At 48.8% G+C, this 18,294-nt stretch overlaps 1 protein-coding gene across 4 annotated transcripts; it reads right to left on the reverse strand.

Annotated features, from left to right (window-relative positions):
• Positions 1–1,711: 1,711 nt before the first annotated feature.
• On the reverse strand, positions 1,712–17,264 carry LOC141958560 (suppressor of cytokine signaling 1-like). Of its 4 annotated transcripts, XM_074901392.1 has the most exons (4): positions 17,091–17,264; positions 11,071–11,243; positions 6,661–6,799; positions 1,712–3,367 (listed from the first exon to the last, which is right to left on the reverse strand). In XM_074901392.1, the coding sequence occupies exon 4, from the start codon at positions 3,299–3,301 to the stop codon at positions 2,618–2,620; it is 684 nt and encodes a 227-aa protein (XP_074757493.1). In that variant the 5' UTR covers positions 3,302–3,367; positions 6,661–6,799; positions 11,071–11,243; positions 17,091–17,264; the 3' UTR covers positions 1,712–2,617. The 4 variants fall into 4 exon arrangements, with proteins under 4 accessions (XP_074757493.1, XP_074757495.1, XP_074757496.1 ...); XM_074901394.1 differs by lacking the exon at positions 11,071–11,243; XM_074901395.1 differs by lacking the exons at positions 11,071–11,243; positions 17,091–17,264 and adding an exon at positions 16,876–16,961.
• Positions 17,265–18,294: the final 1,030 nt, after the last annotated feature.

The following is an 18,294-nucleotide window of genomic DNA, read 5'->3' on the forward strand; positions in this document are numbered from 1 at the left end:
CCTACCTCCCATCCAGACTACCCTCATGGGAAAAAGCGTCTCCTCATAGCCAGCCTGGACATTTTCCCTATGTCTGCTGTGGCTTGTTCTCCCACTGGGCACCACTGTGGTGAGCCTAGCTCCTCGCTGACCTCCTCGTAGGTACAGGCAGTCTGCTGTTAGGTCCCTCTGAGGCCATCTCCTCACCAGGCTGAACAAGCCCAGCTCCATCACCATCTCCTCACAGGGCAGGTGCTCCAGCCTCCTGAGTTTCTTGGGGTCATTCCCCCTCCCAAGGTCACTCTGATTTACTACATTTTTGTTGCACCAGGGAGCCTAAAACCGGATGCAATATTCTAACTGGGGTCCAATGGTGAGTACAGGTACATAATCACTCCCCTCATCTGCTGCTGGTGCTCCTGTTAATGCAGTCCAAGACGTTGCTGGCATCTGCTGCCAGGCAGCCTGCAGAAGGATTCAGCTTTGCTGTCTGCCAAGACACTCAGTCCTTGCATGCATTACAGTACCTAGACAGGGCTGCTTCGGGAGCTGGAGATGGCAATAACCCTGAGCTACAGGGTGTGTGTTTGAGCAGGGGATGCACAGGACTATTCTCTCGGGTTGTGTTGAACCTCAGCCCCCTCATGATGCTGCCTAGGGAACCCCAGCCCTCACTCAGGGCATCACAGCTTGACTCAGGCATCTGAGGGCTCCAGTTCACCATCCCTAATGGATCCAGCGATGATGACTGATGCAATTACCTGCTTAACTTTTTGCCCTGGCCCTGCATGAGATGACAGCTCTAGCAGCAAGCAACACCATAGCCACATGTCAGCTGCCACGGTGCACGTGAACCCTGTGATAGTGAATGATCCCAGCTCATGCTTTTGCACTGGGCCAAGAGCCACAGCAGCTGTAGGGCCACCAAGCTGCCCCTAGCCTCCCCGAGACCAAGAGGAGCCGGAGGCAAGGAGAAGATGGCTGCTTCTCTGGCACTAATTTAACTATCGTGGTTCATAAGCCAATGCCCCAAGACAGGAGGCCAGGCACCTTGCTGTCAGCAGAGCGACAGAGTCCTCCAGAGAGTAATTCAGAGCGTTTAAGTTAGGCTCCTGTGATGAATCACGCCCCGTATCTCTCTCTCTCTCTGTGCTGACCACATGCTTTAGTTCCTCAGATAAGATACCTGAAGCCAAAAGAGCAAGTTCAGAGTAATCTCTCCCCATGTTTGGCTTTTCTCCCCTGTACAGGTCTGAAGGGGAAAGTCAGCGTGAGCTCAGCAGGCTGCCTGCCTGGCAACGGATGCTTGGCAGCGTGTAAATTGGTTTGGCTCGAACTTTACAGTATCTGAATTTCTCTTTTCATGTAGCTGTTTTCAGTCACTTATTTTGAAGACATCATACCTGCCTGCATCCCTGAAATGAATCATAACCCTATTTAAGTCAACTCTGTTCCTCTCATTTGTACTCATCCTTGAGTTCACTGATGCTGTGCCGTGTTCTAGGATCCTGAATTACTTGTTTCTTTCAAACATACAGTACAAATTTTAAGGTACTAAAAATACTGAAAATCTCACCCCTAAATTTTTAGGAAGTATCTTCTGTTCAGAAAATTCTTTACTTGATTACACTATAAGATGAATTAAGTTTATTGTTCCCAGCTAGGACCATTCATTTATATTCTGCTTTTGGTCTTCCTAAGAAATTCACTTGTTCCATTTCAGTTTGTCTGCTATGTCTTGGCACTAAACTAACCAGGCAAGAGAATGAAAATACCGCAGTGTATTCATTGACTTTTAAAAATAAGTATAAAAACATGTTTATTAACATTTTTAAGTCTTATATAAAAAATTCTTTGCCTTTTTGAAGGCAAAACCAAAAAATCTTTTTATATTCTCTAGATGGCAGCAGCATACTATCAGATGAGCATAAGGGCGGGCACTGGATCCCATCTCTTCACACCCTCCCAGGGCAGACCGGACTCTCCAGGCAAGGGTTACCTCTGCGGGAACACCATGCCCTTAGTATAAAGTAACTCATATGCACTCCCAAAAATCTGTTCAAATAAAGCAATGCAAAAGCCAGTGAAGCTGTACATGGCTGCAACAGTTTCCCTCCAGTGCAAATGTTGGCTTCTGAAGTGACAAGGCATCACATGTGTGCTGCAAGGAGTGAAACGTGCTCTTGCTCCACGGTTATCTGGTCAGCACATGGGTCATGCCCACCAATGCCCGAGCTGCACTACTGAGGGACTGGACTCAGCCGCACCACTTCACAGGGGCAGATTTGCAGCAGAAATGAGCTTAGGCACTTTGTGGTAGAGGAAAACACAGGGCTGACCTGGGAGGACAGGCAACTCACCTTCTCAAGCTTATAAGGTATAAATGGAGCAGAGCAGGACTTGGCGGAGGGGGAAATCTCTGCTTTTCAGGTTTGGTTTTACCCCAGGCATCTCTGGGGAAGGCCACACACACTGTGCATGTACAAGGACACAGCTGTCACAGCCAGCAGATTCAAGCCCTACCCCCTTGCCCTCTCCTTCCTCTCCCAGCAGCAGTCCAGCCCCACCGGCCCAGCGTGCATCTCACCCGCTACAGCCACGTAGCAGGCACCTTTCTTCATCTCTCATGCACACAGCATCATCTCCCAGCCCAGGACAGAGAGGGGCTAGGGACAACACTCCCCTCTGACCCTCCCCTTCCGCTTGGCGATGAGAACACCTCCTCTCTCGGGCGCATCCCCCAGGAGCCCTCCAGCTCTGCTCCATCTCCTGTTGTGGCACCAGCGGGCAGGCTCCGGCAGCACAGTTCTCTCAGTGTAGGCACTGCCCGGCGGCTCCGGCACAGGGGCTCAGAGAAGACCAGGGGAGTTCCCCCCATCTCGTCAAAGTGCAAGGGGTTGTTCCGGGTCCCTGCCACTACCAGCTCCAGCAGCCGGACCACGCAGTCTGAAAACCAGTTCTTCAGGCGGAAATAGCCCTCCTGGAAAGAGATCCGAAGGCTGACAGGCCCCGTTGGCATCCGCACGCTCAGGCTGAACAAGCAGTTCCCCTGCGAGCTGTCCCGCACCAAGTAGGTGCCAACAGGTTCCCGCTGGAGCTTGGCATGAGCCTCTCCCACGGACAAGGGGCCCCAGTAGAAGTCACTGGCCTGGAGGATATTGAGGGATCGTTCCAGGACCTCCCACTCACAGCTGCGAAACATCCGGAAACGATCGGGCACACCGTGGGGCGCAGGGCTGGGGAGAACGCTCCGATGCTGCCTTTGCAGAGAAGAAACAGTGGCGTGCGTGTTGTGCAGATCATCTGGCCTCCCTCTGATCATCTCTCAAAGAGCCCATGGATCCTGGAAAGATGCTGCCTTTACCATGCTTCCTCCTTTGCAACCAGCCTGTGGGACAGAGGAGAGTGAGACAAACCCAGTACCTTCTTCTAAACGCACAAGTGAAGACACTTCACAAGAGAGAGAGACCAGCAAGGATGCCAAGGAGCTGCTGTATGTCACCAACACCCAGCTGTAGGGACAACCAAGGGTATATGTCCTGGAAGGGCTCCAGCTGGGTCCCCACCAGCACAAGGTAGCACCGTACAGAGCTCTGCATCCATTGGGTTTCTGTGATTCACAGCTAGGGGCTCCCCAGCACACCCTGCAGCAGGCTGGTTTGAACCTAGCAGACCTCAGTATTTCAAGATTTCCCTCTGTTGGATGCATAAGGGCTTTTCAGAGAGGCCTTGAAACTGGCAAGGGGAAATGACACTCCAAATCAGAAGGGAAAAATTTTCCAAAGCAGGAAAGTATCATTTACTTTGTCATTCAGTGAAAGGTGGAAAGGTTTCCTCATGCCTCTTCAACCCTTTCTCTGACAAAAGGACAGACAACAGGACCTAGAAGAATCAGAAGATGGGAATGAGCCTTTCCACCAAACCCCATGAATCACTCCCTTATCCCAGGACATGCCTGTTTCACTGTGTCAGGAGAAAGCAAAGGTCTCTGATCAAGACCCCTCAAGAAATGTTAATCAACTTCAGGGCTGGGATTGCCACAAATCAGATCACTTAATGCTGGTACCAGGCACTGCTGATGTCCAAGGAACAGTTCTGCTCAGGCGCTTCCAGCCCCTTAACTTCTGTTTCTGCTGGAAGGACATCTCCTCCCACCAGCAGACAATGCTGCCCTCTCCCAGTCACTGTCCTCTGCTCATGTGCTGCATTCAAAGTGCCCTCCCTTACTGTCACAACCCTGGTCATCTCCTACAGCTTGTGTTATCACCAGGTTGTCTGTTTTCAGAAATGCAAATTCCTGAATCCAGTATTGGCATCAGCCATCCAAGTAATTTCAATTATATAAAAAAATACATATTCTGCATTTGTGCGTGTATATATATATATGCATAAATATAAAAACCACAGCCCCAAGCCAGAGGCTCATTCTGTGTGAGAAGCTGAGCTGTTACATACCACTTCCCCAGGCCTGACAAGTCAGCAGCTCGCCGCCAAACCCTGCCCTCGGTCCCTTGACATACTCCATTAACCCAGTCACACTCACTGACAGCACAGCAGTGCTCAGAGCAGAACAGACTGCTGACACACAGCCTGCAGCAGAGGAAGAGACACACTTCTCTGTCTCTGGCAGTCCCCCCTACCGCAGACTCGCAGGAGCATCAGGGCTCATAGTGGCAGGCAGTCACCCAGGGAATGTGCAGGGACCTATGGAGGGCTTGCTCTGGAGGGAGAGCTTTAGGTTAGGCTTAGCTCCTTGTGAGGTTCCCCTTATCTTGCACCCTTTGCTGGTTATTCAATAGCCTTGCACTCCTTTTGGTGGTCATGTCAGCTGGACGGCCATGCGGAGCCCATTCTGCCCCCTGCAGAGAGGACATGGAGCAGCAAGGCCAAACATCTTTCCCTTGCATGGGTACAGTAGTCTACAGTCTTGTCTTTTCTCTCATAACATCTCCCTCAATACTTAATAGTAATACCAATAATGTAGCTGTCAGGCACATCTCTGTACAGGGAGCCATAAACACCCTTCCCAAGAACAGCCTGGGAAGCTTCTCCAGTTTCTAGCCTTTCAATTTGCAGTCCAGAAGCTGCTATCATCCCTGGTACAGCTCTGAATGCTGCTGATCCTGCCCTTTAGCTATGTGTCACTGCGGGAGGGAAATTCCACACTTAGAGAAAGGTGGGAGGGGTGGGAAGGATTTAATCAAGTTGGGTTTTTTTCTTTTCCATCTAAAAAAAAAAAAAAAAGGCAGCAGTTGAAAGCTACTCTGATGGTTCAGCAAGTCAGAATAAATCTTAGGGGAAGCTGATTTAGTGAGCAGAATGCAAGTAAACACAATCACCATGTGCAGTGACTAGGGCCATCTATCACCACCAAAAACTCTGCACTATAGGCATCACAAGAAGTTGCAGCATCTCTGTCCCTTTCCTTCTTCTCTCTGCTGGGCAAGGAAGCTATGGATAGAGGCCTCTGACATTAGCTCCTACAGAAAAAGAAGATCATACTCCTGCCAGATGCCTCCAGGGCTGCAGCTACAGCCTCGAGAGGAACAAAAAGGAGCCTTGATCCCATCAGCAGCCACTCTTCCCAAACAGCAATTTCTCTTATGTCCAAATGGAAATTCTGTCAATCTCATGGGTCTAGGTTGGAAAATGAATTCAAGCAGGAAAACAGAAGCGGGCAGCTGTCTTTTATTTCCAGGCTAGTTTTAAAAATAACAAACACATAGATAATTTGTTTAAGGCCGCAGATGCTATTCGACAGAAAAAAAAATAAACTTGTTTGTCCCAGTTTTCAACCTTGAGTCATTCTCCCAAGTCCTTTAAGAAAAATCCACTGCTACTAGAAGTCTGAGTGACTAAGAACTGAGACTGTGTCATCATTTCGAATTTAAAGTAAATGCAAAAATAACACCCTCACAACTTGTTCACTTGGTTTGAAATCAACATATGGGTCAGAGCCTCAGATGGTGTGAATTTGTTTAGCTTCAGTGACCCATTTCCAACAGATGACTGCTCGGCCTGCAGTGCAGTATTAGTTATATTAATATTAGCTCTAGAAGCACTTCCCAGTATTACCTTTAAGGTTCACTTTTAATGGGTCAACAGGTCCTATGTGCACATGGCCTCCCACATCAAGGAGGATGAGCAGACTCTCAGGATTAGGAATAAGACAGCCCAAGACTGCTATGAAATACACATGAATAATTAGTTCTGCTTCTGATTTGCCACACCAAGATTTTCTTCCCCCCTCCCCTCCCCTCCCCAGAAAAGCCCAAAAAACCCCAACGCCCAAACATGTTACTACCTCCCTACTGCAAGACAGTCAGAACAGTGCTTGCAGCAAAAGCAACATACCCTAGCAAGCTGGTGTCCCACTAATTAAAAGGCTGGATAAGTTTCCTCAGATCTTCTGATTTACTGCAAGCTCAAGAGCTTTTCAAAATAAGTGCTCTTGACACAGGGCATTCTGCTTTCCTCCTCGCCTGCTACCCAGGCAAAGCAGTGTATTTCATATAAGGAGACAATTCTAGTAAACTAAGGGACTGTACGCAGCCTCTGGTGCCAGCCATGCCAGCCCTGCACCCCGGGGCTTGACAAATCTGTCATGCTCAACAGCAGCTTCAAGTACTCAGCCATGATGCATTCTTATACTCTTCCTCCAGGACACCCAAAAGAGCTTACCTGTTTATATTTACCACCTATAGGGATGAGTTTCTGGATGTCAGGCCTGGAAGTGGTCCAAATTCAAGAGCTCTGATGTGCCACTTCTCAGTTTTTGCAAAGCTTTACTTAAGAGCAGATCCATCAGAGCAGATCCATCCTTTGAAAAGAAAGAGATGTCCATCAAACAGGTGACCAAGCCCATTAGTTCACCATAATGTGGGCCTAAAATACAACAAATCTGTGGACAGCTTGTCTGTCTCAACTTCCTTGACCTGTATTATTGTAGAAGCATGTATACAGCACTTCAGGTAGCAACAGAGACAACAGATTATTGTTGTTATTATTATTATTGCTACTTACATAGCCACGAGCTGATTATGTCCAGACAACTCACTGATGGCCTAAGAACAAATGCAAAGTTGCCATCATCTTCTGGAAGCAGGAACCATAAAACCCATACATTAAGAGATGATGGCAACAGGAATAAGCTTAAGGAATCAAAACAGCAAACTCAAACTTCTGTTCAATGCAACACACAGCATTTAGAGTATCTTATCTGAAAGTGCATAGGTAGTCATTCACTGTTATGTGAATAGCAACCCAGTCCATTCTGGCCTGCGCTCTTCTCTCCTACTTCCCTGGCTCCCAGGCTTTTCTTTCTTACTTCATGGATGGAAAACTAAACCCACTGACCTGGTGGAGCAGCAGACCACCGTGTGCAATTGCACAGCTGTCAGTGGATCCATCAGCAAGCTGAAAAAACAAACCCAGCCTCCTGCATGCCTTTCAGAGACAGTCCCTGTAAGGCTTCACTTAAACCTATACTCCAATACTTAACAACACTTCTCTGCATTCCCCCCCAGCAGAGCCCAGACCGGGCACACACCTCACAAGCCATGTTGACTGCAGCTAGCAGGACTGTGGGCCCATCACATTACTATGCTACACACTCTATTTGGCTTCAACATCTCCATTATCAGTCCTGCATTTCCTAGAGCAGTTCAGTGGAGGCTGAGATAATCTGGAAACGCTCTTCCCAAAGTACCCTGCAAGCCCTTGCAGCAGCGTTCCCATTCCAGGCACCAGAGCCTGAGCAGACATCTCTTGCTTGCATGTCTGCATCCCACAGAAATGCGCTGCCTACTGATTTGTGGCTGGAGAGGATGTTTCAAAGGAAAGCTTGAGGAAATGGCTGGAAGAAACCTCCCTGGAAGAGCCAAGCACACAGTGCTGTGTTTTAGTGGTGGGACAGACTGGTTCCCACAACCGCCACCGTCTGCCACACACTGGCACCGTTTTAAACCACACTGTCACTGCCGCAGTGCATGGCCACACCAATGCCCCTTGTCGTGAGCACCCTACCACGGTCAAGGTGACCAGGGCTGATCCAGAAAGGGCTGGCAGAGGAGGCAGGGAAAGGCAGGAGACACACAGGCATACGTGAACCAAAGAGCACAGAGGGAGCTGTGGTTAGGCAAGGAATGTGGTGCAGCTCAGCTAAGAGGACCAATGTTAATCACAGCCAATTTCTCCAGCTCAAAGCAGGCCTAGGAGACATTGCAGTTCCCTCTATCTCTTATGCCATGGCTATAAATAGAGTTTGATGCGAGGCTGCCATTATGTCTGACACATGAGGGAATATGTGGAAAAAAGAAAAAACACCCACACCACATGTGCATACCCCAAACCACAACTACATTTTCCTATACAACCAGAATTCAAGGATGCAATATTTAATAAAATAAAGTAAGCAGCACACACACTGTGACAGTTCCTGCTTCCATGCACAAGAGATGCTGAGCAGGAGGATCCTGTACACAAGCTCTGGGAACCAGCTGCTGGATGCCCTGCAAAAGGACTGGCCTTATCAAACCCTTCCCAGCATTTTCAGGTTAGAGAACATACTTCAAAACCCACAAATAACTTCCCATGGATCTGATATTTAGGTTTTGTACTTCTTATCATATTTTTCTACGATGGGTTTTCTGCATTAAAGTAACACTGTGCTGATATAGGCTAAAAGGTTTTTGCCCCAATAAAACCCACAAAACAGTGCGATGTGCACTGAGTATTCTTCAAGGCAGGGAAGTCTGCAAACATGTTTGGTTTCTCCATAACGTGCTGCAAAGAAAAAGGAAGGTGGCAGCTTACAGGGAAAGCTAATTGCTTTTGCTGCACTAACTGAAAGAGCTGGAAGAAACACCCCATTTTCAGGGTCCCTTCCTCACACCTTGGAAATACTATGCACATTCAGAACAACTACTTCCAAATGAAACAGCCTGTTCCTCATAGAAATAGCCCAGTGTGAAACTGTAATCCTGCCATTTCAGAATTACAGAGAAGCCACACTGCTTCCCTGAATTCTAGGTCTGCTGTGCAGTAGCCTCAAGCAACTACAGCTTGTTCCCACAGCAAGTAAAACTACCAAAACTACCAACTGACTTCTGGCAAAGACAGCTTCTATTGGAGACTGAATTATTTTTTTTCCCCCTGGGGAAAAGGGAATTTAAAATAAAAAGTTAGAAAAGGGAAATCATTAGGGGTTACTGTTAAGTTTCAAAGCTGCAGCTGAGCCTATCCTGCCATGGCTTAAGCAAAGAGTTGTAGCTTACCTCTGGCCAACACAACAACATTTTTGGTAAGCGAGGCAAGCCTGGTCGCGTGGCTCCTGACCTCGGCAGTTTCATAGCAAGCAGCCATCCCTGCGAATGTCACTGTAGCAGAGCTACATGAAGCCTCAGCCCTGGGCTCAGCCAGGGAACACAGCTTCCACACAGCTGCCTTGCCTTCCCTCTCTCCCCACCACCCACTAGCTGGGGAAGCAGCCCTCTGGGAAGGTGGCCAGCCATCTGGGAAGGTGGCCAGCCCTCTGGGAAGGTGGCCAGCCCTCTCCCCAGTTTGGGTACAGAAATGAGGAGATGAGGAGAGGGCACGATGAGAAGGAAGAAAAAGGCCAAAGACAACACCAGTCTCTATGGGTCCCTATTGGAAACGCTCTGTCCCATCTCTCCACCAAGAAAGGGATCAGTGGGAAGGGGGTAGTGATGCCCAGGGATGCATCCTCACCCTCCGTTAGAGCAAAGCTCTGCATCCACTGGTCACGGCAACTCAGCCTTACCAGCTACCCCATCCCCAGACCAGCAGCATAGGTACATTTCCTCCGTTCCAGCTTCTCTTGGCTAAATTGACTTTTTTCAGTTGTTCCAGCCTGTTTGAGGAAACAAGTAAATCCTGAGAAGCAAAGGCAATTAGCTATCCCCGAAACAGTCATGGTCTCTTATCAAAGCCATCGCATTTAGCAGGAAAGGAATTCAAAGAAGCAGCTAACTCTAAGAAATGAGCAGTGTCTCCAGCTAAAACTGGTACAGTATCATGATCAGAACTAGGATTTTAGAAAAGAGTCCCAGGCGCTTAACCAATGCAACCCAGAGCACAGAGGCACGGGGGAGAGATTGTCCCTTGGCTCTTCAGAAGGACCACCTTTGGAAGATGTGAGGCCATTAAGCAGTACCAGTTACCGTGCCTTCAGAGGAAGGGGTGAGGGTCAGAAAGCACAAATGCATCACAACACTGTTTTATAACGGGGGATTTCCAACACACAAAATAAAGAAACTAGTCCTGAGAGTCAAAAGTGAAAAGAAAAAAAAATTAAGTCATGAGAGGTTATTTAGGAAATTTTAAAGTGACAGAGCGTGCAGACCTCCCACAAACGATGGAGCAGAAACACTGCCTGGATAAGAGGACAGGCTCAGGGGACAACATAGGTCATACTGCAGGTATTAGTTGTAGGTGTGACAGCTTGGAAGGGCCTCTGCCACAGACCAGAGGCACCAAACACACATACTACAAAACCACAGTCCCTGCCCAAATCTCTCTACCTCAGCAATCCTTCAGAACATGAAAAGCTAACCCTGGTGGAGCTGATATAAAGGACTATAAATTACTGACAGTAGGTAACAAATTTACATGAGGATGGCTGTCACAAAACTGGGACAGCAGGTAGCCAAGATAAACAAAACAAAAACCAGAAAACAAATGGCATTTTCAGTTTATCAAAACCAGAAAGCCTCTGGGGGAATCATTTAGTTGACTGCGACACCAGCAAGTGGGGACGAGGACACTGCAGAAAAGCTATATAACCAAGCAGATATTTTTTTTTTTTTTTTTTTTGTGCACGATGATGAGGAGATTCCCCAGTATTTAATGGTATTTCACCTGAAGGGGGCAAAGGGGGGGCTCTATCAGAAGAGATGGTGAAAAGTGACATTAAAGAGCAGAAAGTCAGCCGGACACAGTGGACTATACTCAGAGATTTTGAAGGAATTTGAAAATGGCTGGTTAAAATGCAAAGAGAGGTGCTTTCTCAGTCAATTAGCTGCCACTACCAATTGCCAGAGGGCTGCAAGAGTTGTAAGGAAGAGTGGCTACCTGACTGTGGGGGAGAGGCAATCCCCAGCCAGAGCTCTCCATCAGGAAAATGGTATTTGAAGAAGCCACAGCAGCCAGGACATGCCTTGCACTTCCCCAAAGCCTCCATGCCAGCAGCCAGTCAAAAAGTGAGACACGGTGCACAAGGTAAAGAGCCAGCAGCACCCCAGGACCTGTAAAGCAGATGGACAGAAGGAGCAGTCATGCCCAGGGGCGACGAGAGGTGGAAAAGGGGTGTCCTCAGGAAACGAAGGCATTTCAGCCCCTGCACATCCAATCACCTCTCTGCCACCCTCCCAGTTGCGGCATCTTCCCCATGGATCAACTCAGCCGACTTTGCAGAGCTGCTCAACAGGTCGGTGGGTACAGGTAGCCCAAAGCCTCCCCCAGCTCAGGTGCGAGCGGCTCCCTTGCCTCTGCTCATGCAAACACATACATTGACCCAGGTCCCTTTCTAGAAATCTTCCCCTGTGGTCTGCAAGCTGCCATTGCCCACAACACCTCAGACATCAGAGGTTTAACCATGCCCTCCCAGCAGGCAGCTTCAAGCCTCAAGGTACTTAAATCTAGGCAGCCAGATGGAAAAGTGGAGAGTCCCCTCCATCAACCTCCCGGGCGCGACCGGTGACAAAATCACTCTCTGTAGGCCACAGACGTCAGAGGTCACTCAAAATTCAGCAAGCTGGCAAGCATCAGGAGGTCAGGTGAGACTCTGTCCTGACAAATGCAAGTGGATGCAGACTTGTAGGAAAACAAACTGGGTCTATATTTCGAAGAGTGATAAATTAAGCGGCACAGCTGACAAAAGAACCGAGTAACTGTGCTGAGAGTTCATTAAGGAAAGCTCTAGCTCCGAATGCAAAAGCAGTCATTAAAATACAAGAAGCAAACACCAGCATGAGGTTGCAAAATGGATCAGTGGGAACATAACAGTAATGTCACCACCTGAGATAATATGTTCAGTTCCAGTCACCTTAAATAAAACAAGACAGAGCTGAAACAAAGGGGATGGGCCTAAAGATGGGTGATAAGAAGTCACATCTAAGTGTTCAGACAGAGGGAGACTGGAGAAACTTCATGCTCAGTTTAGAGAGTCGATATATACAAGGGGATGCAAGAGAAAGATACAGCACAATCAGGCTGTTCTTTTTATGCTCTTTCATAAAACTAGAAGAGAGGAAGTTCAAAGGTGACCGAGATTGAAAAGTAACTAATTTTAAAACTCATAAAAAGAAAAACTCCAATCACACAGGCATTAAAACGCTGCTGCTGGGGAAAGTGAGAGAGTTGATCTGAGGAGTCTCATTTATCTTCTTTCTCAAATATCTTGGCTTTGTCTCTGTGGTACTCACCATCCTATGCTTTAGTAGATCTTAGGCAGAGGGATCCAGCAGCAAAGGGCTGGGTTTTTAAAGCATCACCTTTTTAAGCCATCTCTTAATCATTTAAACTTTACATAACACTAAGGGGATCCCAGCACAAGTCATGAACGTCCTTTAGTCATGCAAAAACTGAAGAAGTAAACAAAGGCTTATGAAGTCACTACTAGGAATCAACTACAGATCTGCTGCAAAATAGTTAAAGCAGCTCAGCCTGTTTTTTCCTCATTTTTTAAATGACTAAAAAGAACAGCACCTCTTGCATTTATGGGCTGACTTGAATATTGGTGTGCATCCTACATAAATGGGCTATTTCAGTGATTACTGCTAAAGCAGCTCTGAATCAGAAATGGCTGTGGCAATGAGATTAGAAAGAAACATTCCCTCTGTCTCAGCATCACTTTGAGTGGGGCTCTTGGTCCACTGTGTCACTTAGCCAGGCCTTGGAGGACAAACATAACTTCTAGCAGGAAGGATTGGAGAATCCTCCAGCTCTGGCTTCCCTCCCTCCACATCCCAAAATTTCTCAAGGAAGAACTCAAATATGCATGAAGAACAACATTGATTAAGAATAACATTGCCAGTCTGTCAAAAAGCATAATTAAATCATTCCTGTGGACATCTGTGCACATTACCACAAGCATGCCAACCAAGGCAAACCTATGCCGAACCCCCTTATCTTCAGTGTGGCACCTTCAGCAAGCTGGGCAAAGCCCAGCTATGCAGTTCAGATTGCAGGAACAGAGATTGCTGACATTTTCCAACAGCTAACAGTCACACTTATTTTCTTCCCTGACAGCCTTAGCGTTAAGTTTCCAAATAAACTTTGCTACTGAGGAAGTATGAAAGTAGATCCAAACTGTTTCTGAACTGCAGAATCACACATACAGAAAAAAACCCTGTTGCACAAGTCACAATCTGAAGTCAAAATTTCTCTTCAGTATTTGCAGGGGATGAGTGGGAGGACAAAAACTCTCTGCTGAGACAAGGGCAACTGAATGCTGACAGCTTAACCCGATTTTGCCAGCCACAGCTCCCAAAGAGCCGATGTAAAGCTAAAGCAGCCTATTTGCAAACTTAATACTGGCACCGTTCAATTCTTTCCCTCATCCTTTGCATGTGTTTGCGAACAAGCAGAGGCACAGAAAGCGCAGGGGAGCAGGAAGGGAGAAGGCAGAGAGAATGCGCATTATCAAAATACCTTGAGAGCAGTTCTTGGAAATGTGCAGTTTGCAAGCCTGTATCAGACACTCATTTCCTGTGAAGTGCACACAGGCCTTTTCATTCCTCCACTGAAGAGGATGAAAATAAGGGGGCAGCTCTAAAGTCTCCAAAGACGACACAAACCCAGCATTTAGCGATTTTACTAAAACTGAATTAACATTTTAATACTATTAAATACCTATCGAACAGAAGCAGACATTCCCCGAAGTTTAAAAAGTAGGACTTTCTTCACCTCTCACTTCTAAATCTTAACTTGAAATCTTGCAGCTAGTTGGTTGGGGGCGGGGGGGGGGGGGCTGGAAATGGGTTTTACTCAAGTCATTTTGACCACTCACTAACACAAAGCCACCAAATCCTGCTACATCAAACAGCGCTGCGCTTTTTTTTTTTTTTTTTAAAGGGTCTGAGATGTATTTCAGCAATATGGTGAGTTAATGAATACCTTACTGAGGCAGAAGGCTGCAGGATATGCACAAATGCAAACCAGAAGAGCAGGCAGTAATGAAGCAGACTAACAGGATAGAAGGGACTAAATTGATATCATGCCCGCATTCTGCCTCTACTTACATGTAATCAAGGATCTAATTAACGAAGCATTTTGTTGCATTATTTAAAATAAATATACAATGCCTCCTAACGAAACACACACTTAATACCTTTACTCTGTAAAAAGCTACCATCCCTGGCATACGCAGCTCTTGTACCATCCACATTTTCATTTACAGAAAGAGATGCAGGTGCCCACCTCTCCTGCCTTGTGAGCTTTCAGCAAGCACCACCAGTGGAGGTCTATAGCAGCCTGGAATAACAGCTTGAGAACACACCACCTCCCCACAGCTTTTATTAATCTAACCACAGCGTCAACCCGACCCCAATGATGTAATATTTAAGTATTGGCACTATCTGTTTATTTTGACCAAACTAAGGTAGGAGAAATCAGGAGAAAGAAACCTGTGAGTAGTAGGGGGAGATGGGAGTGGCAAGGAGCTTCAGGGAAAGACTCGGAGGAAAGAGTGAAACCTCATCAGGGACAGAAAGAGGAGCAAGGGAAGAAACACAGCTCCGAAAGCACATTTTCTCCTTTGTTTCTCAGCAATGCAACCACAGTATTAGTGACAGCAATTAAGAATTTACACCACCCAACTCCTTCCTGCTCTACCCTTGCGCAAACCAACCACCGACTTCACAGAAATCCCAATTGGATTGATGGTGAGAGGCACTGGCTCCAAGTTTGAAGCTCTCATCTGGAAACTGAATTTGTCCCTCTCCGAGCAGGCACAGCAGAGGCATGGACACACACCTGGGAAGATTTGCAAAAGCTCAGCCTTTCCCTGTGCTCCTCCATGCCTGCTTTTCGGGGCCCCAGCAGAGTTTTCCTGTACCATCTGATGCAATCTTAAACAAAAGCCTTTTGTGATGCCTCTCAACCCCACTATATTTAAATAAGTGATAAGCAAGCCAGGTTCTGAAGGACATACAACATAAGCGACAAGGAGCACAGAAATAACAAAGGCCCAGATCCCAGTCTAGCTCAGAAAAAGATGAGACTGTGGGAGGTTGGCATCCCAGTAATCCCATGGGTTTGTGCCCAAGAGCCTTCCACTCTGGAGGGGACAAGAGTCTGTATTTCAACAACTATGTTTTAAATCACATACCCAGCAGAATCGCTCACGAACACAGAAACAAAGCTTGGCTTCATCTGCAGCGACTGGCCACATCTCGTTGTAACTTGATTCAACCAAGACCAACATTATGTGATAATAGAGCCTCAGTCCCACAAACTTCTGTGCATGTGCACAATTTTTAAGCACATGACCATAGCCCTGCTGTTACTGAATGGGCTATTTGACGTTCACACAGCATCTGAACTGCAGTCACAATTGTTTGAAGAAGATATGCCTGCATACCCTCTTAAGGCCACAGTCAATAGAGAATGAAACATCAGGAGACTGTAGTTATTTCTGATCCCACCCATTTTACTGAGTTGAGGATGGTCAGCATGTGACTGGGTTTTTCATTTAAGTTCTCTGAGAGCTGCAAGAACTAGAACTAGGAAACGGCACTGTCTGGACCACATAGTCCTAAATAGTAGCTTGCCAACAATACTCTTTACCCTCAACTTTCCAGAACAATGGTCAAGCCACATCCCCCTCCTTCGCCCATGCAGGGGAAGAAAGAAGCCAGGGATATTAATTTAACATTCTTGAGCTCCTCTCAGTTACCTCCGGGGTTCATCTAGATCCTGTTTCCAAGCTTTTATTAAGCAGGAAGGATGACACTCTTAAACTAATTTTTTTAAAAAAGGAAAAAAAAAAAAAAGATCCTAAGGGCAGCACAAGCTGAGGTTTCTGGTGGTAACTATTCCAAAATTCTCAGTAAGAACATGTGTGTTTGTGGGGAAAAGTGAGTAGCAGATCCTACATGGCTGTGAGCACCATGACTCAGATTGCATGTTTTAGTGGTAACCTTTGCCGACGAGGCTTTTCATGGGCACCCGGCACTGATCTTCTGAGAAAAGGCAGGTGTGAGGCTGCGTGCTATCTGTGCCGGCTCTGGAGGATGGCGAGTTCCTCTGCTTTTCCAGGACAACCCCAACGGGCATGTACACTCCTGGTTCACGGTTACCCCGTTTCCCTGTAACACCTTCGATTCTGGCAGGCAGCTCGCTTTCCCAGCTAAGGCTAAGTGCAGCACCCTGCGCGCCGCTTCTCCAGTGCTTTACGTGAAGAACGAAGTGGCGTGAAGACCGAGTTACTCGCTCCCTGGACCCGCGCGGCTGCGTCCCTACAGACCCATCTGAGACACTGCATAATTCGCAGGTTTCACTTTAAAACAAGCATCTCCCTGCCCCGATGCTGTGGAGAACACCTTGACGGCAGGACAAGCCCCACCGAGCCTCCCCAGGCTGCTCCCAGCACCCCACCGCCACCCCAGCCCGGCACGTGGCTCCCTCCAGGGCCGGCGGTGAGCTGCCAGCACCCTCAGTGCTCCCCTGACCCCAGCGGCGAAGGCACCCCAAGCCCCAGCCGCTCCCTCTTCCCCAGCCAGCAACAGCCCCAACCCGCCCTCGGGAGCTAAACCAGCGGGGGGCTGCAACCCCCAGCTCCCGCCCTCGTAAGAAGCCAAGGGGGGACCGGGGAAAACAGACAACACCCCACCCCACAAAAACCCCGCCGTTTGGAGCTAATGCCGCACAACTTACTCTCGGCACGGCCGGGGCCGCGGGCGGGCGGGCAGCGCTGCCGCCGGTGCGAGCGAGCGCTCCGTGCCGGGGCGACAGCGGCGCTGCCCGGCCCTGTCCCCGCCGCCGCTCTCCGGCCCCGAAGCGAAACCGAGGCGGCCCCGCTCCCCGCCGCCGCCGCGCTCCGCATCCCCCCCCGGCCCCTCAACTCACAATGGGGCCGGTGCGCGGCTTACCGGAGGCGGCGCGGCTGCCCACCGGGCCCTCCTCGGCCGCGGGGCAGGCGGGCGCCGCGGCGGCGGCGGCTTCGGCCCCGGGGAGCGGAGCGGCGCGGAGGGGAGGGGAGAGGAGAGGAGAGAGGAGAGAGGAGAGGAGGGGAGAAGAGGGGAGGGGAGGAAACCCCCCAAGTGTTTCTTTTCCGAGGAAGGAGCCACGGGGGAGGGGAAGGGGAGGGGTTTCTCCCTCCTCCACCACCCCGTCTTTCCACGGCGTGGCTCTTGCAAGGAGAGGGGAAAAAAAAAAAAGTAAAGACGAAAAAAGTTTTTTTTTTTTTTTTAAAAAAGTTGGACGGATTGGGGGGGAGAGAGATTTTTTTTTTTTTTTTAAATAGAGGCTGTGAAATCCCTTCCATTGCAGACTGTCCGAGGAAGCCCACCGGGACGGCACCGCAGCAGCCACCGCCCCCCGGGACCCGCCGGAGCCACGCGTCGCCCCGGGGAGGCGGCTGCGGGCCCCGACGGCGGCAGCGGGAGCCCGGGGCTCTGCCCCTCCTCCCGGTTACCGTCTGCTGCCCTCCGACACGGGGTTGGGGCATCGGAGCTCGCAAGCACCGGGGAGGGGGTGCTGTGCCCAGGGCTGGGGTAGCAGAGCTGTGAAACAGCGAGGGCGGGTGCTATGGCCAGGGCCGAGGGGCCACGCACAGGCCCGGGGCAGCAGAGACAGCAAAGGGGGCCCCCCGCACCAGTGGAAAACGAGGAGGCTGTACCCCCCTGGCCTTTACCTTCACTGCCGGTGTTCTCCCAGCTCCTCTCGGGCACTACAGGAGCCCCCAGAAGGGCATCAGGCACCGTGGCAGCACAGCATGTGCGGCAGCATAAGGTGTGCTACAGGAGCGTGCCAAAAGATGCCCGCTGTCACCTCGGTGGGTCCAGAAAATACTGGAAATCACGGGAGAAAGGAGGAAAACGTGCAAAAATTTTATGATGCAAAATATAAACAGTGCACCACATGGTGCATACCATAAGTATATTACTGCTGAAAGAGAATAGATGTAATAGGAGAAAAGATAAACTTTGGAATTCAGGACAAACCCCACAGTTGTTAAAGGCCTAGTCTGCAATTAGCCTATGACTTGACTGCACCATCAGAGCTCTCATTCAACTAAATCCTTTCTCCATATCCCCGAGACTGCTGCATGTGTGACCTTTATGTGTGCATGCC

The sequence above is a fragment of the Athene noctua genome, chromosome 3 (genome assembly GCF_965140245.1).
Source record: "Athene noctua chromosome 3, bAthNoc1.hap1.1, whole genome shotgun sequence".
Lineage (NCBI taxonomy): Eukaryota > Metazoa > Chordata > Aves > Strigiformes > Strigidae > Athene > Athene noctua.

Bases quoted from the DNA above. Each gene is read 5' to 3' on its own strand.
- LOC141958560 (XM_074901394.1), bottom strand. From the start codon at position 3,301: ATGATCAGAGGGAGGCCAGATGATCTGCACAACACGCACGCCACTGTT.